Here is a 25,242-nt window from a genome sequence, read left to right as displayed (position 1 = left end):
TCCCCATCACTCGTTCCATCACCACAGATCACAGGTGCCCACAACCAAACAACAGGGTCTGTCTTTTCCAGGTTTAGCTAACTTCTTTTGCCTCTGGATCCCTAACTTTGCAGCTCCAGCCCAAACCCTCTACAGAGCTTCCAAGGGCCCCTTATCAGAACCCCGAGGCCCCAAGACGCCCACACAGGCCTCCTCCCATAACCTGAAGGAGGCTCTCCTCAGGGCCCAGCCCTCACCCTTCACTCTGTGCATGACTTCTCAGGGCCACAGCGCTGTGGGTGTGCTAGGACACAAGAAGGGGCCGTCTTTTCAAGCAGCAGCCTACTTGTCAAAGCAGTTAGACAACAGCGTGAGGATGGGCTCCTTGTCTGAGCCCCTGCGGCTGCAGCCCTCCTGACACAGGAAGCTAAGGAGTTCACGTTAGGGCAGTCTATTCCAGTGCACTCACCTCATCACCTACGTGAGCTCATCTCACACAAGGTGCTCCCTGCTCTGATGACCCCTGCTGACCTCCAAAGGGTGCGCCTAGTCCTCTCTCAGGACCCTTGTGTCCATGGCAACTAGTGGTCCTCGTAACGCGGCAGGTTTGCTTCCCACCTCAGAGGGCCATCCTCATCATGACTGTATGGAGATTTTACAGATGACTCCCACCCCTTTCCCTCACATCAGTAACACACCTCTCTCTCTAGCCTTTGACACACGGTTCATAGATGGCAGTTCAACAAACACAGACAGCCAAAAAAGGCAGGATACGCAATAGTTAACCAGTTAGAAGTTACAGAGGCAAATCCACTGCCACCTGGGGTCTCTTCCCCCAGGGCAGAACTTACTGCCCTTACAAGGGCTCTTACACTAGCAAAGGACAAAGTCAGAAATATATACACTGATTCAAAATATACATTTAGCATTTTATACTCTCATGCCTCTATGTGGCGAGAATGTGGTTATATCAACTCTCAGGGAACCCCCATCATTAATGCACCTCTAAACTCCTAGAGGCAGCTACTCCCAAAGCAGGCAGCACTTACTCATTGTAGGGGACACCAGACTTCTGCAGATCCCATTGCTCAAGGCAATGCCTTTGCAGATTCACAGGCCACCTTAGCCACAAAGGCCCTGTCCTTCTCATCTTCTCCCGTTAGTCCCAAACAGTCTACCTCAGTCTAATTATTCACCAAAGCAGCTACAGCTACTTCATAAACCAGGTTATACACAGAACACTCAGGGACAGATTTTCCAGGGATCAAAACTTGTTCTCCCAGATCAGCAGGCCTTAGACAGCATCCCTGACTTACACAACTGTTTCCCTGTAGGATCGCAGGCCCTATACGCTCTTAGCCCCGGCAGCCCACACCCTTCTCTAAGAGCTATCATTCCTCAGGTTACTCTCACCGTCATCTCTGTGCTAGGACCTCTCCTCAGGGACACACGGACCCCCTTCCTTTCCTACTCATCAGCTTCAAGGACACACCCCTGGTCGGGGCTGGCAGGTAGATTTGACACACATGCCCCACCACAAAGCTCTCAAATATCTTCTCACCTTTGTTTGTATTTTTTTAGGATGGACAGAAGCCTTCCCCACAGCCAGGGAGACCGCTGATATAGTTACTAAGGTCCTGTTACAGGAAATCATCCCAAGGTTTGTTCTACCTCAGGGCATTCAGTCAGATATCGGTCCCACCTTTATTTCTCAGATCACTCAACAGGGATCCTCAAGCTTACACATCACCCGGGGCCTTCACATCCCATACCATCCACAATCCTCAGGGAAAGTAGAAAAGGCAAATGGCCTCATAAAAACACACCTTCAAAGCGCATTTTAGGGCTGCACCATCCTGGCCTCCACTCCTGCCCTTAGCCTTAGCCAAGCTCGGGGCACTTCCCTGGGCTCCTGCATTTTTAAGCCCTTTGAACTCATGTGTGGCTGACCCTTCCTACTCCCCAATCTTCCTGCCCCCCAAAGCCTCCTCCTCTGCTGCCTGCATCCCGGTCCTCTCCTGCCTCCACACCTGCTATGAAAACATGCTGATCTCGCCTTCCCCAACCTCCTGATGGGACCAAACCAGATCCTCCATACCCCAGGAGACCTAATGTATCTTAGTCTTCTGAGCCCACAACCAAAGCAGAGTGGCCCCCACGCGGTCCTCCTCCCGTCTCCAATGGCAGCCAAGGTCACTGGTTCCACCTCAGTCAAGCGAAGCGGTGGCCCCCTCGCCCTCCCTCCCCTGACCCTACACATCCTGAGCGGTCACCGCATCTCCTGTCTCCCACCATCTGTGTCTTAGCCAGGACCCACGGCTACACCGTCAGACCAAGCGGTGTCTCTGGCCCCATCTGGTTCCTGAGCCTCACAGTCCCCTGCTTGTTCACGGCAGCATTCTGGGCCGTCTCTCCTAGACACTCCCAGGGCACACCAAGAGCGCTCGCCAGCTCCTCTCCCTGACAGCACCCTGGTCTCTCCGCCCTCAGCTGCTTAGTTAAACAGGAGCCCCCCGGGGCTGGGCGCCCCTCACTCACAGCCACAGCCACAGCCACAGCCCTCCCTCCCTTCCCGGGTGACTCCCCAAACACCATTCATCCGCCAGGCCTTGAGTTTCTCGTGCGTCCCGTTCTCTCCAGCTCAGCCCCCCAGACCAGGGACAGGCCCACTGCACTCCTCCTCCTGTCCTTCAGCCCGGGGTCACTGGCCTCCGTAACCCAGCCCTCCCAAGCCCACGCTCGTTTTCCAGATTCTTCCTCACCAGGGCCCCGATGGATGGACACATTCGGAGAAGGCACCTTGCCTTCTACCTCTCCTGGTCCTTTAATCACGATGGTGGCCTAAGTCCCATGGCACCCTGTCTTTTATTTCTCCAATCCAGGATGTAAGCACTCACCGACAAAAAACTCCTTGTCCTGGCTGGAACACCTGGCACCGGCTCCTCCGTGGGCATCAAGCCTCGTCCCGTCAACCCTCGTAGACCCCACACAGCCCCCGTCCTGCTGGACGGAGTCAGGGGGATTTGACCCTTTCCTAACATACCAGAGGCAGGACTGCAAGGTCCTTGCCCTGTGCAGATTACTGCACACCATGGCGTGGTCTAACGTGGCGGAAGGCCACAGGGGGGACGCTTACCCCATGGCCACTTCCTCCTTTCTCCCCCTCAGCCCTAACTGCAACTTCCTTTCCCATTTGCACTGGAAGAGAATTCCAATCAGTTCCTCGCATGCCATCAATGCCCGCCCCACGGGCCACTTCCGATCAGAGGTCAGGTAACCCTCTGCCCCCTGGGTCTGGCAGGAGGAGAAGCCAAACCCCCAGGTTACGGGCTCCTCTCCGTGTCCTCAATAAAGGCCACCTCACTTTCTCTTTCCTTCTGCTTCTCTACTGCACCAGAAAACTCTTAACAACCTCGTCTGTCCAACTGTCAGCAAATAAACAGCTTTTCTGTTTTCCCAGCAGGGTGCTTTTAAAACCGTGCCGTTTAAAACCGTGCCCGGTGGCTCGTTTGGTCCACAACTCTTCCCTCCTGGAGCAACAAAAGCTCAATGCCCGAGTATCCACGGAGGCCCCTGGGCCTGCCCTGCTCCCGCAGGTCCCGGGCGACACAACAGCAGGCCGAAGGGGAAGGACAGGAAAACCTCCTGGACCAGGGGAAGTGACTCAGAGCCGGGCGGAAGACAGAAAAGCAGGCAGTGTCCCTCAGCCAGTTCCAGATGCCAGACCGACCACGACCGACCCCCTGTACACCCCCAGCTCTGCGCCTGCCCAGCCCCAGTCCAGGGCCAGGAGGGATGCTGGGGGAGCAGGGCCCTGGGCCCTGCTGAATGGGCTCCACTCTGGAGCCTGCAGAGACCCTGATTGTAGGGTCGGGGTGTGGCTGGGGTGGAGCCCTTGCCCAGCGCACAGGAAAGCATCACAGTAACAAAAATAAAAACAATACTAAGAAATGCTTGTTATTGTAACTGAAAAATTACAAATTATTGGAGTGACATGAACGTAATTCTGTGTAGAAGACAAACGAAAGCTGGGCGTAGTGGCTCACATCTGTAAGCCCGCACTCAGGAGGCTGAGGCAGGAGGATCAGGAGCTCGAGGCCAGCCTGGGACGCTTAGTTAGTTCAAGGCCAGCGCGAACTGCACAGTGAGACCCTGTCTCAGAAGAAAACAAAAAGGCAAATGAGAAACAATAAACAGAAATGACTGCAAATAACAGAGAAGTCTAGCTCTGAAATCACAGGGAGCTTCCCCACAAATTTCTGCACCACGTCATGGTTTTCCAGTGAGTGTTTCTAGGTGCACGCAGCTGTCACTGCGCTCAGCTGCGGCCTCCTCCTGGACACACGACTGCCCCTCCAGTCCTCAGGCTGCATGGCCTGGGTCCTCTCCACACTGTGACACAGTGACCCCAACTGTCTGGAGGAAACGGGAAGCTTGCGCCTGCCACAGGGGCCGGGTTCCTGTCACCTGGCAGGAGAGCCAGGGCTGTGCAGTTGGCACCCAGGGCCGGGAAGCTGGTGGAGAGATGGGTGTCACACACAGCCAGGTCCAAGCAGGGGACAGACGGGCAGGGACAGGGCAGCAGGCATGGCAGGGCCACGCCCTCCCGAGACGGGAAAGGAGGGCAAGCCCACACCCCGCCACAACCCCAGCACTGCGGACCCCAGAGCCGCAGGCTCCGCAGAGCACCAGGTTCCCTGTCTGCGCCTTACCCTGCAGGCAACGTCCCGAAGCCTCGGAAAGTGATTTCCAGTGCCGTGTACCCACCGCTGTTCCACAGAGGACCCCAGGCCACGCCAAAGCCTGTGTCCATGCTGTCCCCGCATCCCCCGGCCTGGAGGGCACTCAGGGACAGACTGTGCCAACGCGTGTCCTACCCACTCTGATTTCCCGTCCACGCGTGCGCAGGAACAGAAGGTGTTTTAAATCCAGACCTCAATCCCAACGTCACTCATCGGGAAGCGGCACAGCCTGGTGCCACTCGAGTGCCACACATCTGGGAGAGAGCATGAGGACGCCAGGACCCTGACAATATTCACTCAACACAGGACTCTCCACGAAACCTCAATCAAATGGCACGTCCGTGTGGGCTCCACCTCGTGGGCAGCACAGCAATCTCCACGGCCCAGGTGTGTGAGGACGAGGAAGAGGACGGGAGCTGCTCTACGCACGGCGGCGTCACTGAGGCCCCGGGCTGCGGGCTCTGCTCCCATTTGCCGCCCGAGCCCAAAGGGAAACACAAACCTCTCCGGAAACCTCTCCAGACCAGGCTCACCGTGGAGCTCGGAAGAAACACTTCAGATGCATGGATGGAGGGGAGACCCAGCGAGTGGAGCTGTGCATCACCAAGCATGCGAGGACACCCCAGAGGCCAGCAGGAGTGTGGGGACGGCCAGGACGAAGGCGCCAGGTGGTCCACGCAGGGATCAGAGCCCAGGGCCGGGCCCTGATGCTGCGTGAGCACGCACACAAACCTGACACGGAGAAGGCACGGTGACACCCCAGGACAAGGTGGGGAGCTCGCCAACAATGCGGGGTGTCCAGGGCACTGGCTTCGAGACCCAGGCACAGCCACTTCCGGTGCGAGACGCTTTGCTTCAACCGCGCTGCACAAGTGGGCTGACCGGGCCCAGGAGGAGCCTCACGCCTGCCCAGAGGGAGGCCTGGGGACGGCGGCCTCCTCCCAGCTCCAGCCCCCTCCTCAGAGACCACGACTGAGGAAGACACGTGTGTACGCGCACACACACATGTGCACACGCAGCAGGTGTGAGGCCCGGCCGACCCCGGCACTGAAGTAAACAAAACAAAAATGACCGAAGGGCAAACAAAGTGCCCGAGTGGGCCGCGCAGTGGGAACGCACCGGGTTTGTGTGCCAAGTCCTTGCCATCGAGCACGGGATAGCAGAGAACACCGCACTGGGACACCGGGCGGCTGACACCGCCTCATCCTGCAGGAACCCGCTCTCCGGCCTGTGGGCGCTGTCACACTGCCGTGATACACGCAGCCCTTGGCAGCCCGGCAGTGACCTCCCCTGCCCCAAAGCGCAGATTAATCGCAGCATACCCACAGGTGCCACACACACAACGTGGAGGCTTCGTCATCCGTGTCTTGGAGAAGCCAGCAGGGCCCCGAGATGCTGGCTTTCAGCACCGCCAAAGGCACAACGGGTACCGAGGTCCAAAGACCCGGGTGCCAGAACCGTCTCCCCCACCACTCCAGCCCACATCCAGCCTGCTTCCTGAGCTCCCGCCCAGGGGCCCCACCTGCACAACTGTCCCTGGCCACATCCCCCAGGGACGCAAGGAGTTGTAGTCACACATGGTTCCGTGGGGTGGCCGCTGGGTATTGCACATAGACGTCCTGCGCCATGTGCTTTCATCCCTGCACATGCACAAGACACAGCGGGTGACAGGGACACGGTCACCGTGGATGACACAGGACACTCACAGCCAAGCACCCTGCCTCAGCAAGCATCAGAACCAGGCAACCTGCCTCTCTGGGCACCAAAGTACACAGACCAGATAACGGTGGGCGACCCCCGGGCACCCAGCAGAAACCAAGAACGGGGCTTGTCTCCAGGTCTCCTGGCCTGCAGGGCGCAGGCTCCAGTGGCGTCTCTCTGGAGACACCGTGCCGAAAGGGAAAGGCAGTGCACTGGGTGACATGGGTCCTGCCCACTCTCTGCGTCCCCAGGATGACCGGGCAGAAGGGACGTTCAAACCAGGTCATGGCCCCGGGAGGAAGGGGCCTCAGGGGAAGGTGTGACCTTGCAGGACTCCACGGTGGTCATGGCCAGCACCTGGAAAGGCTGCAGGGACCAGGACTTTCAGGCTACCATGCACCCATGTGACTCAAACGTGGCAAAAAGGGAGAGGCCAGAGGGTCCTGAGCCCCAGCCCCAGCCAGAGGCCAATGTTTCCGGTGGCCGTGTCAGGTGGGACTTTGCTGGTGAGACTCGGCACTCACCACCCTCAGGAGATACGGGGGACACAGGAGGACAAAGGACAGACAAGCGGTGCAGATCCAACCTCCGAGCCAAGGCGGCCACCCTGCGCCAGCCACAGACCCAGATCACAGGAGCACACATGTGCATGGTCCTTGGGAGCACAGCTGCCCTCGGGGGCTCACGGCTGGGGCATCAGGGCTGTGTGGACAGAGCCCTGCAGAGCCACAGTGAGGGGCTCAGGGACGGGGCCGCCCAGGTGGCATCCAGCCTGAGGACGCCCGTGTTCTAGTGTGGGGAACACAGGGTGTTTGACAACTGCGTCCCTTAGTGACACCCCCGCACGTGGTTCTTCCTGCCAAACACGCCCGGGCGGCACCTGCAGGGTCGGAAGAGCGAGAGCCCCACAGAGCCCCGGGGGCACGCGTCTGCCCTGCCGGCTCCCGCTCCACGACCGCCGGGCGGCCGTGACCCACCTTTGCCGAGCTTCCCCAGCGGCCTCCTGGGCTCCTCCGTGGAATGTGCGGACGTGTGCAGTGCCTTCTCCAGGCTGTTGTTCCCCACGCTGTTCACGGGGGGCTCGGCCCGGGGGGCCATCTGGGGAGACAAAACACACCTGACTCACTCTCTGTCGCGCGGACAGGACGGCGCTGGCTCCTCAGTGACAAGCGTCTGTCTGTCCTGAGGGCCGCTGTTTGCTTCACGCTTTCGAGCAGGCTGGCACTGCTCTGCCACCACCCTCGGAACCGCTCCTGCAGTGAGAAGTGGGGGCCCCTGTGACGTCAGCCAAAGGCAGACCCCGCCTGGCGGCAGGCGCTCAGTGCCTGGACAGAGGTCACCTTGGCACAACTCGCACACCTGACTTGAGAAGACCTTCTTTTTCAAGTGGGTCCGTTCCCCTAAAGACAGGTTACAGAGCAGGACTTAGCACCACCCTCGTGCACCTAGTGAACCCGTCTGGATGCTCTAAAAACCACGGGGACAGCAGTGTGACAGGGCAGAACAGCCCTAGCAGGCACCAGCACCACTTCCAGGGCGCTCAGGCAGAGGGGACCGCAGTCCTGGGTACGGAGCACCCTGATAATACAGCCTGGGGCGCCCCTGGGGGTGCAAGGACAGGCTCCAAAGAACGACACTCCCCAGCACACCCCATGTGTGGGGGCGAGTCCCGAGCACAGGACCCCCGCCTGCCTCTTCACAGGCAGCGCAGGCCCTGGGCAGAGCTGGACCCCAGCTCCGTGGGGCAGCATCACTCCCGCCCCAGAAGTTCTGGACACGGAGTAAAAGCCAGCAGGGCCTTCCCCTCTGCACAGTCTCGTTCTAACAGACGCCGAGAGCGGTCACCTCTCAGGGACACCCCACACTGCTGTTCCCTGCGGAGCTGCTTAGGCCGAGGCGCCCACGCTGGTCCCCCTCGGGCGCAGCTGTTCCGACATGTGCATGCTGGGCAGCAGGCGGGAGCTGGCCCAGCAGAGCTGGCTTGGGGTAGGCAGGGGCAGGGACAGGAGGAGGGTGCCGACCGCACTCCACGGGCCTCTGATGGGCCTGGACCTGACACACCCGCCTGCCAGAGCCCCCCAGCAGGAAGCCTCGCTGGGCTACAAGGCGAGCAGCCATTGGTCTTGGGTAGCCACGGCCCACGAGGCCCATCACAGGGTGGGCACCCGAGAAGACGCACCTGCCCACTCCAGACTCCTCCAGGAGGCCGCTCCCTGGAATAAGACCACCAAGCCATTCTGAGAAAAGGCAAAGCACCTAGACTGCTTAACATCTGTAACTCAACCATAAGCCATTTCCCTTTAATTTCCAAAAGCTGCTTTCATCACTCAATGGCCACGCAGGAGTGTCCAGCCTGGGCCCCAGGCGGCCCCACAGGACCACGCTGTCGGCAGGACCGCCTCAGTGGCAGTGCCACCCTCAGGACCAGTGCTGGTGCTGGTTCTGCAGCAGATACCGCATGGGGGGCCGGCGCAGGGTGGATGGGGTCCCCGGTCTCCGTCCCCAGTCACTGGTCCCCAGCCCCCGTGCCCGCCACACACAGCCCTTCACCCACGTGATCAGCCCTGCTGGCCTTCGGGGGAAACACAGCGAGTATCACCTGAGTATTCAATCCACGCACGTGTGCCCTCAGGGAGTATTTAAATCAGACACCAAGTTTTCCCATATAACCCTGGGGTGTGGTGTTTAAAGGAAGTCCGGTTACGTGCACTGACTGCACCTCCTGTCTTGTCTGTGGCTCTGATTGTGCCCTGAAAGGCCTGGCAAACCCGAGGGCTGGGACCCACGGCCATGGTGCTCCCTGGCGTGCGTCTCCCCCACCAGGCAAGACCTCGGAGAAGCAGCTGATCACTCCCAGCTGCAGAGGTGACTCTGTGGCCGCAGGGCCCAGCTGGCGCTCTCACCACCCCAGACCTTCGGGCCCTGCGGACTGGAGTTCTCCATCCTGGCCTGGAACGAGGAGGCAGGTGAGCGGGAAGTGCCGGGCCACCCCCCGCCACCATGCACGAGGGCCAGTGGCCAACAGCGGCCGTGGGGCCAGGGCAGAGGGGACTCTGACATTAGCCACACTGCACGCTGCAGCCCTGGGGCACAGAGGATGTCCCCAGACCCCAAAGGCACACTTGGTCAGGAGCTCTGGAGGAGCTTTTTTGTTGTGGTTTGACTGATTTTTGAGACAAATCAGTGTCTCACTATGGAGCCCAGACCAGCTTCGAACTCATGGTGACCCTCCTGCCTCAGCCTCCGGACTGCTGGGGTTACAGGCGTGCCCCTCCATGCCCGCTGTCTGTGATCTGTGTGTGAGGCCCATGGTAACAGGGTGGCCCAAGGCTGCCCAGGCACTAACGGGGTCCCACTGCCCATTCCCAGGGAAGCATTTCCTGTGGATCAACAGGAGGACCGAGGACTGCGCACACACACACACACGCACACACGCACACACGCACACACACGTGCACACACGTCACTGCGGCCGTGAGGACTGGGCAGGAAACACCTCGCACCGCAGCGCTGCAGGGAAGTGTTCCCCCTCCGTGTCCTTCCCGGAGCACCTTCTTCCCAGTCCCCAGCTGCTCACTTCTTCCAGCCCCCTCTGTCTCCTTTCGCCTCTGTTTACAATGAAAGCTGCCTTCACTTTTGTTTCCCAGAAATGTTGTTTTTGGGGTTATTTTTGGTGAGGTTAATTTGCTCATGTGACCTCGGCAGCTCAACTCAGACGCTCCTGACTCACACAGCCGCGGGGCTCCAGTCAGTAGCCGGACGCAGCGGGCAGCCGGACTGCACATGTCATGTCGCCTCCCGAGTCCAAGCCTGGCAGCACGGCCCCGCCTGCTGCTCGCAGGGGGCAGTGCCTGCTCAGAAGGCCTCCGCTGCCCTCCCCGCCCACAGCTGTCACCTCGAGGGACCTCTAGGTTTTGTTTGCTGAGGGCTCCCTGCTGGCCGTATCAGGAGGGCACTTATCCTAATGGCACTTATCCTAATGGGTGAGGGTCCTGCTGGCATCCCACATCAAGGCCAGGGACAATGATGCCTCCCATGTGGGCAGGGTGACCTCTGCTTGTCACCTGCAGCCCGTGACCAGCGGGCACAAGCACCCCCTGGAGCCTCCCTCACCAGGCCATGACGAGCCCACCGATGGTCCTGCACGCAAACGCACCCAGAGAGCCCCACGGCCCCAGCATGGCACAGCACCCAGACAGGGGTAGCAAGTAGCAGGAGCGTGGTGTCTCCTGGTGTCTCGTGGTGACCGCAGCCCAGGGAGGCCACCGTCAGACTCTTCACAGGCCAAGGCTGGCTCTGCTGCAGCGCACCTGGGCCACCTGGACAGAAGCTAAGGAATGGAATCGGACACGGTGTCCACCACAAGGCTCCCGATAGCCAGGGGGAAGCTTCCGAAGTCTAGCAGCCTACCACATCCAAAGATTCGACCTTCGGACACATCAGGCCCCTCCCAGCCTGCTATGGACAAGGCAGCCAGCCCACACTGTCCACAGCTGCACAATGCCTGCGACGGGTCCAACAGAACCAAACACACACACACAGCACCAGGGCAGGGCCAGAGCCAGGCTTCGCTGCTAAGCGACTGCGAGGTACACGCTTAAAAAGTCAGCGTACAGCAGGGCATGGTGCCACACACCTGTCATCCTGGCACTTGGGAGGCTGAGGCAGGAGGATCATTGCAAATTCAAAGATCAGCCTGGGCTACAAGGTGAGCTCAAGGCCAGCCTGAATTGCACAGGGAGACCCTGTGTCAAAAAGCCAGGGAAAAAGCCAGGTGTAGCCAAAGCCTGTGACAAGTGGCACAGGGGAAGCAGCCCCGGAGGAGCGGGCGGGAGGGACCAGCACAGGACCACGCTTGGGCTGTCCTCACCGTCAACAGCACGTGCAGCGGGCATAGGTCTCTGTGACCTTTGCAGCACCCGCTGTCCACAACACACAGATCAAGTCACCTCCACATGAAGAACCGAAAGCCCTCCAAATGCTCTCTGCACAGCCAAGGAGCTGAAGCCAGCCTCCTCTGGCCATAGGTGCGGGAGTCCCCTCAGACTAGACCCCAGGGACCCCAGGCTTGGGCAGCCCGCCTCACCTCCGGTGAAAGCGAGGGCCCCGGCCACACAGGGCTTTCAACAGGGTTAACCGGATGCACTCGGTACCGCAGAACTGGAGAAACCTCTGTGCCTAGAGAGCTGCTGCCTATCGGTAACAGCATGCCGCTCCCAGCATGCCAGGCAGGTGGCTCAGTTAATTCAGTGCGCTCTGGGGACCGGCTCTGGAGGACCCTGCAGCTCCTGCCCACTCGGGCACAGCGGGGATGGCCAGAGCTCCAAACACTGCCAGGCTCCTGTGGTCCCGCCCTGGGGTGCAGGGAGCCCGCTCCTCTTGCAAAGGACCGCACTTAACACGGGCTCCTGACGGTGCACCTGCGGTCACGGCCACATGAGGCAGGAGGGCACGTCTGGGCCACGCAGTAAGGCCCTGACTCAAACTTAAACCAAGTGAGTACTGGAGATGCAGCTCTCGGATAAACGGAAAGACAGAAGACAGTCCACATGACAAGCCACCAGCTCTCCTACTGCGATCAGTGTGAGGCGGCTTGGTGAACCGGCAGGATCCGAACTGTGGCTACCCACAGCCCTCCCTGGAGCCGGCGCTCGGGAGGGAGCGACACAGCGGCCTGCTCGGTGCCAGTCAAGGCCAACCGCAGCGTAGGCCACGCCGAGCTCACGCTCACACACCTCTGCCCCTCTGCACCACCTGCAGGCTTCAACACAGGAGAGCCCAGTGCAGCTGTGAGCGTGAGCAAGCGACTCCCCTGCCCTCCCCTCCCCCCTCCTCCCCCTTCTGGGCCGCTGCCCCTGCCACCAAGAGTCTCCTGCAAGTTAGGTGAGAGCCTGGCGCCCAGCTGTGCTCCTGCCCCATGCCCTCCCTCCACAGGGGTGAAAACAAACACAAACTTCTGGAGAAAGACTGACAGTTGAATGTGTAAATTTACAAACATGTAAGTGCTCCGAAGCCTTCCAAAGGAATGTCAGACAATGAAAGGTCCCAGAACATTCACAAAGAAGGAGAAGGAACAGCGGCTATGTGTGTGCGAGCAGACACGCAGAGGGACAAGAGAGACCACAGCCACGCCGCAGCGAGCTGACAGCACTCATCTCCAGGTGACGTTTTTGGAGAAGAGGTTGAGACAGCATCTGACTATGCAGCCGGCTGGCCTCAAACTCACCGAGACCCTCCTGCCTCAGCCTCCTGAGCTGGGGTGGCAGGCCCGCACCACCACGCCCGGCTCTCCGGGCAACTCTTATTTTATACCTTTGTTTCCCGGTTTTTCTATGGAGAACAGTCAGTACATTTATAATTAGAAAACAAGCTAAAGATTAAGTCTCAACATGAAGGCCTTCGTACAAGCGAGGAAAGGTCCTGAGAGCCCTCCCCTCGCACGTCTCCACCTCTGCGCACCACAGGTGCCCGAGTGGTCAGGGCGGTGGGACGGGCTCCTACTCGATCTACAGGCTCTGCCCTTGGGGAGCAGGAGCGCTTAGGCCCTGGCTCCGGGCCACGTGGCAGGAAGGACAGGGACACAGAGCCCGGAGACAGAGGACCCGGCGGGCAGGCCCCTGGGCAGTGCCTACCACACAGCCCCACCCACCATGTGGCCACGCGCTTCTGTCGGCCCTCCAAGCGCCCAACTCCAGACAGGAAGGGCCAGCATCTGCTAGAGACATTTAAGAGCACATTAAAAAAAATAGAAAGAAGCCGTAAAATTAAAAAAGAAAACTGATTTGCAAGCATTTTACTAAAACAGTCATTATGCGTCTCTAAAAACCAGAACAAGAAAATAGATAGTTTAATAGTGAAAGCTATTTGCTGACTTAGACCAAGCAAAAGCCAACACTAACCAAAAAAACATTTTCCACATAAATACATTCCTCTTATTATTCCTTACCCTACAGCTCTGCCCATTAAAAAATCAGAGGGAGAGAAGAAAAAAGAAAGTAAAAATCGATGAATGCTCAGAATCTCGGTGGAGGCAGATGCAGGACACTGCGGCAGGGGGAGGAGGCCTCTCCCAGCGGCCACCTCGGGTGGCCCAGCCCCAGGACGCACCACACCAGGACGTGGCGCCAAGACCGGGTCTGAGCAGGAGGTGCACCGAGCCCCGAGCCCATCGGGAGTCGCCCTGTGGGGACTGCAGGGACCAGGACACAGGGCTCCTCCTGTCAATGGCCTGCCTAGCATGCTGCGGCCACCAGGGCGACCAGCACTGTCAGGTCAACACATGCAGCCACAGCCCGGGCCCTAGGAGACCCGGGGAAGGCGCTGCTGAGCTGCAGCAGGGAGAGGAGGACGGGAACAGGTCCCCTGAGCAACGCCCACGTGGCTCGACCTGGGCCCAGGCCCTGGACCTCTCCCATCAGCTCCTCGCACCTAGCCAGTGAGGGCAGCTCTTATAGAGGAAGCTAAGGCTGGGCGTGGTGGTGCCTCCCTGTGACCCCAGCACTCAGGAGACTGAGGCAGGAGGATCACTGTGAGTTCAAGGCCAGCCTGGACTCCACAGCGAGCTCAAAGCCTGCGTTTCGAGACCCTGCCTCAAAATCAAACAAATACACACCAGTGAACTGGACAGGATCAAGAGTACCCCGAGCTCCCCCAACTCAGGGCCACAGACACAGAGCACCCAGCACCCAAGGTGCAGGCTGCAGATACCACAGACCTGCGGGCATGAGCAGGGGGCACAGTGTGTGCAAGGCTCAGGGCCAAGGGGGCCAGGGGTCAGCAGGCCGGCAAGTGGGGGACAGGAGCACAGGAGTGTGGTGGGCCTGTCATCCAAGGACCTCGAGGGATGCGGCGAGGTTTCTGGGTGACTGCGGGGCTGAGGCAGGAGGATCCCCAACTGGAGTCCAGCCTGGGAGACTTGGACTTAGGGGGACCCTGTCTCAAAATAAAAAACTTCTTTAAAAATGACACCACCGAAAAGGAGGAAGGAGCCGAGGACGCAGCTCAGACCAGCGGAGAAGCTGTAAGGTGGGACGGGGCTCGGCTAGAGTGGGGGAGCCCACTGGCCTTGGGGGCCCCCGGGGAAGGGGCTCGCTGTGAGGCTCAGACCGGGCCCTGACCCCCTGGAGAATCACTCCAAAGCTAAATGTCTCCAGAGAAGCACGGCCCGGGGTGACCACAGTGTCCCTGTGGCAGGGAGGACGCGTAGTGGGAGCGCTGGCGGGGCGCTCGGGTCAGTGGGCACCACCCTGTGAGGTCGGCTCCTGGGCGCGGGGAGTCGTGAGTGTGCGCGTGTGCACAATGTGTACAGTGCGCGCGCGCGCACGTGTGTGTGTGTGTGTGTGTGTGTGTGTGTGTGTGTGCGCACCTGATCCAGGGGCCCAGGGCCCAGACACTGCCCTCATATGCACCACACAGCTGGAGCTCGCCTGGGCTTGAGGCCTGGCCGGGCACACGAGAGGGCACTTCGGAGAGATGCAGAAACGCGGCTGAAAACCTCGTGAATGAAAGCAGGCACGTAGAGAAGTCCGGGGAGCCGGGCCCCGGGGGGCCGGCAGCTCCAGGACCCCTCGCCGCCCAGGAGCCAGCGGGCTCCACTCTGCAGGACAAACCCAGGGGTCTCGGGGACACACAGGGGAGGGCGGCCCAGGGAGAACGCTCTGGCCAGGACGGCTCGGCCAGACACACAGGGAGAGACGGGACTCAGAGCTGGGGGGACGGGTCACTCAGCAGATGGCACGGACGGCTGCACTGTGGTCTGGGAAGCATCCAGCCAGCTTTGTGCCTGGCTCCAAATCAGTTCCAGATGATCCGGTTAACGTAAAACAGGAAATGGCTCAGGCCAGCCCGAGGACACTGCAGAGTGCGTCGGCGCGCACGCTGCACGGCAGACACAGGACACTCACAGGACACACACGCAACACACACGCGTGCCGTTGGAGGGTGATAGGGACACACGCAGCGTACCATGAACGTCTGCTGAGGCCCAAACCCAGAAGCCACACCAAAAGAAGACTGAGGAATGTCAGATTTTAAAAAGAATCACTGTATCGCCCACCCAAAGCTAAGATTTTAACCACAGGGGAGCGAGTGCTCCTGTCTCCAGCAAGAGAAAATTCCTGGAAACGTAAACAGCTCCCAAGACGGGAAGGAGAGAGCGGCTCAGCAGGGCTGCAGGTGACGTAAAAGCTCCCGAGGCCCGGTGCAAGGGTCCCCTGGGAAAGCGGGATACTGCTCCCAGGACTGAGGCGGGGTCTCCCGGGTACGCGGGGGTGGCAGGGACAGCAAGGCAACGGGATGAGAGCACAGGCCGCGTGACCCAAGCCAACCCTGACTTCTGTTCCGCAGATATCTCGGGTGTTTGGCCAAAGGGGAAAGGCCACGCCCGCCATCTGTAACATGTCGGGGACAGGCTGGTGACAGGTGAGCGACAGCCACTGTGAAACGGGAAGAAGCCGTGGCTGGGGACGCAGCTCAGCAACACAGCACCCGCCTTGCAAGGGCGAGGTCCTGAGTTCCATCCCTGGGACCAAAAAACAACAAAACAGGAAAGGGAAGAAGGGTGTCACTGATGTGACCGACCACCGCACACCCGGGACAGGCAGCTGAGTGCAGGGCAGGGGCATCCTCCACGCTGGGTCAGGAGCCCACGGGACCCCAACAGGCGGGGTGGCCCTGTCTCCTATCTGCAAGTATGAGGGCTCTGGAAAGTTCTACCAAGAACCGTTCCACACGGTTACACACACAGGACCTCAACGGCTGGCTAGTGAGAGGGCAAAGGCCTTGGCTTTTAAGTGCACATCACAGCAGCCACCTGGCCCCGCAGCACCCTGAGTCCTCCCCGTCTGACCTTAGGGCAGGGGTGCTTTATTCTGGGGTCACCTCTTCAATCTCATGGCTCTGATTACACTTACCTACTTTGAGGTTTTCTTGACTTAAGACGTTACTGCATTTTAATAAAAAGCATTTTAATCAAAGATTAGAGACCAAAGATAGCACACAAGAGGTGGGCAGGGGATGGGGAGAATCAGGAGCGGGCACCAACACTGGGAAGGGCACGAGCCAGGGCGCATGAGGGGTCCGGTTTGCCGTTCCTACCGTGAAGGCAACGAGAGGCACTGACACCAGGATTCCCACCCCGTGTCCAAATGTCCAGGCGAGGCACAGCGACCTCAGGTCCCCAGGGCACAAGAGCAGCTTGGCCGCCGGGGTAGGGCCAGGGCCCAAGCCTGCAGTCCCAGCTACTTGGAGGCAAAGGCCGGGAAACTTTGCAAGATCCCGTCTCAAAATACGAAGGAAACAGTGTCTGGGTATAATGCAATGGTAGGGCCCCTGTGGGTTCCAAATCCAGCACCAAAATTCTAAAAAAATAAGAGGAAGAGGAGGAAGAGGAGCTGCAGAGTGCAGTGAAAGCTCTGTTTTGTTTAAAAAGTCAGTCCGAGAATCACCAACTCCAGGCCAAGCAGGAAACCAGTGGTGGTCAAAGGTCGGCGAGGGGGGGGAGGACAGAGACAGGAAATGGCAGGCAGGCTCCTGACCCCGGCTCTGAGGGAGCTGCACAGAGGTCAAGGATGGGATCCAGGCCCAGGAAGGCGCTCTGGGCGGGAGGGGGTTTTCGGGGAGCCTGTGGGGCACCTGCTTAAGACCCGGCCCCGCAGCTGGTCAGAGACCCTGCCCACAGCCACCAGGACACAGACTCAGGCAGAGCCCGTCTCTCCTGCACGGTTCCCTCCCTCTAGCTAACTTCGGGCTTTCCAGTCCAGCACAGGGCAGAGCTGTCCAGAGCTCTCCTGCTCGATCGGTCCACAATCAACCCGACTACAGCTGGGCAATGTTTCCTGTGTGCCAAGCTGGCACCTCGATCGGCACATCCCAGCCCAGGGAAGCGACCGGCTGTCAGAAGCAGCCAAGCCAGGCCATTCTGGAGCCCACGGAGAGGGCCTTTTCCTAAGACCTGACCCGCAGCGGGACGAAAGCGGGAGTCATTTTTCGTTTCGGGGGCTCCGCAGGTTCTCAGGAGGTACAGCTGCCAGCTCTGCACACGTACCCACGCACCAGCACAGACCTCCCTGCAGGCTCCCTCCGCAGCCCAAGGTGCTCATGGAGACACACTACAAAACCGCTGCCCGAGAACACCCTCCGTCCACAGGCAGAGCAAGCGGGAAGGACGAAGCCTCGACACCCAGGGGCTGACGCTGCGGCTCGGCTGCTCCTGCGGGTGCTCAAGGCCACAGACCATGCACACACGTGACAGCCACACCCCATGTGACACAGACCCCAGGTCTCCAGAGCACACGACGCCCTGTGGGCCGTCTTCTACACGAGGGCAGACGATACCTGAAGTGCCACTCCGTCCTGCCCTCACGAGGCTTCTGCCAGCCCTCACAGCTGCACGGAGGATGCCGGGACCTGTGCTGGGGACTTCACCAGGGCTGCAGGAATGGTATCCTGACTCCCAAAGCTGCCCCATCCAGCACGCATCAGCAATACCTCTGGTGGGGTCCCCCCGCTCCGCAGCCACAGCAGGCAGGCAAAGTCTGCCCCAGGGATGCTGCTGGGTCAGGTGGCTGTCAGCTGGCATGGGCAGGGTTAAGGGAGAAACCAGGCAGAGCCTGGCAGAGCCCCTCATGTGATAGCCTCGGGTCAGCCGCATGTCACTCTGAACACAGCCATGGGGCCAGGGGTGTGAGTGTGAGTGTGTGTGTGTGTGTGTGTGTGTGTGTAGGTAACAGAGGCCTCGGGCTCCTCCTTAGCACCTGTGGGAGTCAGCAGCTCCATGCTCAGCATGCCCCATGCCAGAGGCCACCAGGACAGCGCAGGAACTCCTCCCCCGGGAAGACCACCGCCCATCACGGCCCTCAGCAGCACTGGTGAGCCCGGCCAGCACTCTGAGAAACACTCAACCTGGATGTGCGGGCCCATGCCCTTCATCCAGCCACTAGGAGGCCAAGGCAGAAGGCGGAGGACCTGGGCCAGGCTGGGCAACTCAGCGAGGCCCTGGCTCAAAGTGAAATGGACCACGGATGTAGCTCAGTGCTAAGGGCTTGCAAAGCATGCACGAGGCCCTGGCTCAAGCCTCAGGACCACAAAAAACAAAAAGATAAAATCAAGCCACTGTTCCCCACACCAGGCTGCCTGACACCTGCCTGAGGGCTGCGTCTGGCCAGGGCAGGCCAGAGGACACCCCCTCAGGACAGCCGCAAGGATGCTCAGTGGACTGCTCGGGGTGAAGGACGGAACCATGCACTGGAAACCACCAGCTGCACCCCGGCACGCCATGCCCGGTCCAGCCACTCCACCACAGCAGGGTGCAGGCGACAGGCAGGAGCCTGGGTCGCACAGGGCAGAGTCCTGTGAGGTGATCAGCAGAGAACCCAGAGACAGAAAGCCAGGCTGGAGGCCGAGCGAGGAACACGGGGTTTGGGGTGAGACAGTGACATGAAAAGAAGCAAAGGTGACACTTACCAACGACGCCCCGAAACCTCTGAAAAGGCTGACCCGAGCCATGGGGGGGCCGGCTTCTCCCTCACAGGCCGAGGCTCAGGGCCCCTACTCTGCGGGGCATTGGGCACCTCGGGTGACCCTGCCTGTCACCAGCCTTGCCATCACATGCTGTGTATCACACCCCACATTTTTAAACTTCTTGGGGTCCTCAGAACGGTAAAGGTTTAAATAAAAACTGAAAGCTTCACTGGGGACAAAGAATCTAAAAAGCAGCCCCCACCTTTATCTCTAAACAAAACTGTCAGTGAGGTCAGGGAGCTCAAGACAAAGCCACGCGTGCCGTCCAAGGGATGGGCTTCTCAGGGTCGCCCCGACAGCAGGCTGCAAGGCTGAGGTCCCGAGGTCCCGAGGTCCCGAGCTCCCGCCCTGGTCCCCAGCCGAGGTTCAGCAGCGCCAGGCCTGAGCACAAGGCTGGGAAGGCGTTGGGACTGTGAGTGACACATACTCAGTGGGAACAGAGTTTGATGAAACCCTGGCACTGTGACACCGAGGACCTGGCCCTGGTCGCTTACCACAGCCCTCGGCACGAAGGGTTAATGGAGCCTCCCAGAGTCTCCAAAGCTCCCAAACCATGCCAGGCCCAGGCAGCAGCTCAAAAACCAGCACAGGAAGCACAAACCCCTCTGCCACACACAACAGTGCACGTGTACACAACGCGCGCCTCGTAAGAACAAACCGTGAGCGCCAGGGCAGCCGGGGAGGAGGAAGCCGGGCTCAGGGAGCACGGGCCCCACTTTCACCTTCAGGAAAAGCGTCCGTCCCTTGCAGCAGGGAGACAGCGGGCAGCAGGACCGGCCTGGCCAGGGTCACATGCTGGTGAATTCAGTGCAGGGCACCAGGCGGGGAAGAGGCATAGATTAGCACCTTTACCTTATCAAGGGATTTCCGTTTGACAGATAGCTCTCTTGTAAAAGATACTTTTGCCCCAGATTTCCTTCACTCCCTTCCAAAATGATAACCACCACCTTCTGCATAGAAAGGCATCTGCACACCCCACAAGCATCCCTTTACAGTGACACAGTGCACAGCCAGGGCACGATCAGGCTGCAGCTCTGAGGCAGGACCCACCGCAGGGACTGAGCTGGCCGTCAAGCCCGAGGCCCCAGACAGGTGACAGTGCCCGGCACATGGCCCAACACCATTGACTGCCAGTAAAGGCGTTTCCTGGGTCCTGTCTCTTCTGCTTAGAGCAGGGACACATGCAACAGGGAATCTCAGATGGGAACAGAACTCATAGAGAAAGCTCCGGCCACAGAGGAAAATGTCACCAGAGAGATAAGGCATCAACAATAACCAACCTGCATGCCACAACCACTTCTTAGAGGGAGGCGCTACGGAGGAAAAAGCCACAGCCTGGGGTTCAAAGAGAGCCGGAAAAAAATTTTTAAAACAGAAACACGACTCAACCACTAGCCAAGCAGACAGCTTTCTCAGCCACTCTGGCAAGGTGAAGTCCGTTAAAGAATTTTAACTTCAAAGAGCTCAAAGGCACTGCAAAGAGGACCTTGCCAGAGGGACCCCCTGCCTCCCCGCCTGCCCCCACTTTCCAAAGAAATCCCAAGTGGGACCTACGTCAGTGCACATGGCCGGTCAGAGGAGCCCTTTAGCTTGCAGGATTTTACTAGCCGGCTCCACTACTACACGACTGGGCTGTGGTCACTCTGAGTGACGCAGTTCTCCCGGGTTCTGGACAAAGCCTGAATCCTGATGGGGCTAACGCATGGCCATGTGTGAAATGGAGCTGCCAGAGTGAACCACCATCCTCAGGGCAGCTGCACTAACTGTTGCTTGGCCAGGCACGGACGCCGGCTTCCTAAGACAATCGGACACACATTCGCAGCGCTCCCGTGTACACACGTACGCACACACGCACACACGTCCGCGTGCACATCGTACTCTGAGCATGCATGCGCGCGCTCGCTGGCCCTCTGGCTATACCTGCACAGGCAGCTACCGAGGCCCAAGCTCCAGCGCCCCGGTCCACCTTGCAGAGCCCGAGTAATAAGCTCCAGATTTGCAGAAACCAAGGGGACACAACGTTTAACTGTTATCTGTCACCCAGAGCATGAGGACATGGACAAAGGTCTTATCATCTTCCCGGGAGAAACAGGAAACAAAGGAGCCCCAACCTCTGACCCCAGATGCCCTTACCCTGCTATGGTTTAGGACTAGGGATAGGAGCCAGTGTGTAGTCTTGGGGCACGGGCCTCGGAGGGAAATCCAAGGTAGGGGATTAGGGGACTGCTTTGGGGCTCCTGATGCAGGAGGGGGGGTGTTTGGGGTGGGGCTTGGGGATATGGATTTAGACTGGTGGCCTGGACCAGACTTGAGGTCATGGGTGCAGATCTGAGTTGCAGAAATGGGGCACAGTGCAGTCTGGAGCACACACAGGTGTTATAGGTGTGAGTCTGGGGAGCAGTGGAGGCTCGGGATGTACACATGGCTGCAGGTGCAGACTTGGTGGGTTCCAGGTGCAGCCGGGGTGCAAACAAGGGTGTGACACTGGTCTGGTGTGCAGATTTGGAGTTTCCAGGGATGGGCTTGGAGTGTAGGCTGGAGTATGGACACGGGATGGGGACTGGAGCGAGGGGTGCATCCTCGGGCACCCACCCTCCTCCTTCACGCTGCTGGCATGCACACACAGGCGCACCCACCTTGTGGCAGGCAGGGCAGGTGGATCCAGGCGCGCCCTTGCCCCCGGGGCCCCCGCCACCACCGCTCAGGCTGCTCTGGATCTGTGTGAGCTCCTGGCGCAGCACCTGCTTCTGGTGGAAGCTGAAGGCCGGGTGGTTGGAGGCCATGGTGAAGAGCAGCAGGAACTCATCGCCCGTGCGGCCCTCGTTGAGCTGCAGCCCGTAGTTGTGGATGATGGAGTCGATGTGCGTGAGCGTGCGGTAGAGCACGCCCGCCGCTTCGCGCTGCTCCGAGCCCAGCAGTGCCAGCGACACTAGCAGCTTGCTGCGCACCACCTCGTCCGTCAGGTTGGTGAGGCTGCCCAGGTCGGCGGGGTTGTTGGCCTTGATTTCCGAGTCGCGCAGCGAGTGATAGTCCTTGCGCGCCAGGTCCTCGAGGCACGAGCCGAGGAAACGCAGCTCCAGCGGGATGCACAGGTCCAGCAGGCCGCACAGGAACTCCACACGCTGCGGCGACGGCAGCTCCGAAAACCAGCGGTACACGCTGTCCCTCTGCAGCGGGCAGCGCTTCTCCACCATGCTGCCGCCCGCGCCGCGCCGCGACCCGGGGCCTGGGGCCGCGCGGGGGCGGCCGGGGGGCGCGGCGGGCCGCGGCCCGGGCGCGCCGAGACCGGGGGCGCGCGGGCCGGGACCGGGAACGCGCGCGCCGGAGCCGGAGCCGGAGCCGGAGCCGGGGCCTGGGCCTGGGCCGGGGCGGGGGCGCGCGCCGGGGGCGGCCGGGGGCGGCGGCGAGCGGCCTCGGGGCCCCCGCTCACCGGGAGGCTCCCGGCCCGCGCCCGTGCCCGTGCCCGTGCCCAGCGGCGGCCGTGGCGCGGCGGCCGCTCCTTGTCGTCGTCGTCTCCGCCCGGGAGGCGGCCGCCCCCATCTCCCCCCGCGCCGCAGGGTCTGTCACTGCGGGCCGCCCCCCGCCGGGGCCGCGCCGGCCATGCGCCGTCCGCGCCTGCGCCCAGGCCGGCCGTTAGCCCCGGGCCGCGGGGCGCAGCGGAGCCGCCGGGAGCACTGGGCGCGGCGCCCGCCGCTCGGGCCTCGCGGGGCGGCGGAAGGATCCAGCGGACGCCCGCCCCGGCGCTGCCGCGGACGGATCGGGCCGAGCGCCGACGCCGGCGTCCGGAGCCCAGGAGCAGCTTGATCGCTCCCCCGCGCGCAAGGGTGGCCGCGGCCAGCACAAGTGGGCGGGGCGGCCGCCTCTCGCGACAGCCCCGGCGGATCGGGCCCGCCCCCCGCGATGATTGGCCGGGCGCCCTGTCGGCGGCCGGGGATTGTTCGGACCCCGCCAGCCGATTCGCCCGAGCCGCGGCCACGCCTCCGCCGGGGACTGTCGATCACGCGGGACCCGCCCCGTCCCAGCCCCCGGGGCCCGACGCGCTCGGATTGGTCGGCGCAGGTCGGCGAGGCGGAAAACCCGGGGCGGATTTCTGATCGCTTTTGTTCCCGCAGATGTACACGGATCCTTGTTTTCAGGGCGAAGCTAGGGGCCCGGCCTCGCTGCTTTATGCCCCAGCGCGCTGCCAGAGGGGCGATGGCGGGCTGGGGAGAGCTGCCGGAGCGGGGTTCCACAGCCCCGGGTCCTCGCCCTTGCTCCGTGCCCCACTGGGCTGTGTGACCTTGGGCCAGTCACTTGGCCTCTCTGAGGAGGGGCTCCTCCTGGGGAAACTGAGGGTAATAATGAGCGCCGGGCTGCGAGAAGTGAGCTCACAGAGGGCCTGGCATTGGCGCCCGGCTGCGGGCGGGGGAAGGGAGCCGCGCACCTCCAAATGCCACCACTCGGACCCTCCGCTCAGAGGTGGGGAAACTGAGGCGCAGGGGCGAGCAACTTGCCTCTTCTCTTCCCAGAAGGCGTTACTTGGTGTCCCGGGGCTAGACCTCCTGTGTCTCCCTGGCCTGCCCAAATGAGCCGGTCCTGAGCCCCGCCTTCCCCGGGGAGCCTCGCCCTCGCTGGCTCTGGGATGGGTCAGGAGCCATGGGTCCTCCAGGAGACAGTCCAGGAATCCCTGGACCCCGCGTGGAGCAGGCACCACGACACAAGGCTCTGGGCAGCAGAGGTTCTGGCAGCCCTGCCTCCACCGCGGGACGCATTTCCCCAGGACCCCCAGGGCTCTTGGTCGCCTCAGGAGCAGCAGGAGCTCAGGAGAGGTCAGGTCGCTGCTGGGCCCGTGTCCGCCCTGACCCCCCAGTGCAGGCTGTTTTGCATCAGTCCTGGAGGCTCCCTCATTCCCTTGAGTGATCCCAGAATGGAGGGGGCACCCTCCAAAATCTGAGCTCCCAGGCCGCCCAGGAGCGCAGTGACAAGGTGAAGCCCTCTGCCTTTTTTTTTTTTGAAGCCCTCTGCCGTTTGACAGCGGCTCCAGTCCGAGGAGTGGGAGGATCTTAGAGCCTACTGGCAAGTCTGGATTCTGGGCTATCCTTTCAGCTGTCCCATCTGGGCCATTCGCTTAACCCGGGGGGGCCCCCAGTTTCCAAATCTGTAAAAGGGAGCCAGGAGCCCAGACTGCAAGTTGACGGTGGTGGTCAGAGATGCTACCTGGACACCCTCGATATGGGACAACAGAGGTCTGCACTGCAGACAGAGCTAAGGGTCAGGGCCCAGGTTCCCCATGACCCCCTTACCACGGCTTGCTTTAGTATCGATCATCAGGGGATGGAGTGTCCCCTCAAATTTCGTGTTCACTGGAGCCTCTGGACATGGCCTTTTGGGGAAGTAGGGTCTCCATAGGTAAGAAGCAAGATAAGCTCATATCTGATGAGGATAGACCCCACGCGATGAGACAGAAAGAGCCCACGGAGATCTGGGGAGAAGGTCCTGTGAATTCAGAGGCAGAGAGTGGAGCCAAGGGGCGCCTGGGACCCTGCAGAGCCGGGCGGCAGGAGGGCCCTCCCCTTGGCTTTCACGGGAGCCTGGCCTACCACAGTTGGGCTTGGCCTGCAGGAGAGGAGAGGACTGCCTTTGCGGTCACCGGGCAGGGCAATCACAGGAAACCAAGGCAATGTCGCTTTCCCTGCCTCAGAGCGAGGCTGTGCTTGACGGACTTCTCACAGATTGCAAATCCCTGCCTGACCAGACCCGTAAGACCCAGGCCCTCTGGAAGGAGCTGACAGCTGCGGCTCTGTCTCCGTCTGTCCTCAGGAGGAGGGTGGACACGTTGCTGCTCCAGCCAGTCCCTGCGTCCTCTGAGAGGACCTGGTACCCCCACCTCCCCTTGCCTCTGAGGGAGGCGCAAGCAGGGTGAACCCTCTCCCCGTGCCAGGCACGGGGCCTGCCTGGCTGTGAAGGGCTTGGGGGTCCGCAGGAGGAGGCTGGGTCAGATGAGGGTGGCTTCCGTGAGAAGGACCCGGGGTGTGTGATGTGCAGACAACGTGCCTTCTGTAGGGCCGCACGGGGCATCTTTGTTCTCAAAAAGTGTGGGTTACCACAAACCCCTCAGTCGATTCCACAACAAAGATATGAACAGGCCTGGGCGTTCTGTGTCTGAATCAGTGACCTGCTCACTGGGTCACGGGGTGATGGCCAGCCCCTGTCCCCCTACCAACACCAGCACCTCACTTTGTTCTCATTCAGAACCCGGCCCAAGAGGAGGAGTGTGGACATCCCTTAGCAGTTAACATGAGAATCCTCAGACACAGGGCTG

At 60.8% G+C, this 25,242-nt stretch overlaps 1 protein-coding gene across 3 annotated transcripts in view; it reads right to left on the bottom strand.

Annotated features, from left to right (window-relative positions):
- Positions 1-22,202, bottom strand: part of Zcchc14 (zinc finger CCHC-type containing 14) — a 43,726-nt gene extending 21,524 nt beyond the window's left edge. For 2 of the 3 annotated variants that reach the window (XM_063247749.1, XM_063247751.1), the window contains exons 1-2: positions 21,578-22,202; positions 7,400-7,520 (exon numbers count right to left, since the gene is read on the bottom strand). In XM_063247749.1, coding sequence (XP_063103819.1) covers positions 7,400-7,520; positions 21,578-22,135 — 679 coding nt within the window. In that variant the 5' untranslated portion in view covers positions 22,136-22,202. The remainder of the gene's footprint in view (positions 1-7,399; positions 7,521-21,577) is intronic. The other variant, XM_063247750.1, reaches the window with a different exon arrangement.
- Positions 22,203-25,242: the final 3,040 nt, after the last annotated feature.

Source organism: Cavia porcellus, unplaced genomic scaffold, assembly GCF_034190915.1.
Source record: "Cavia porcellus strain 051 isolate PalLab524CR breed Dunkin Hartley unplaced genomic scaffold, mCavPor4.1 scaffold_4, whole genome shotgun sequence".
Taxonomy (NCBI): Eukaryota; Metazoa; Chordata; class Mammalia; order Rodentia; family Caviidae; genus Cavia; species Cavia porcellus.
The sequence above is the reverse complement of the archived record's forward strand: the minus strand, read 5'-3'. Positions and strand labels throughout refer to the sequence as shown.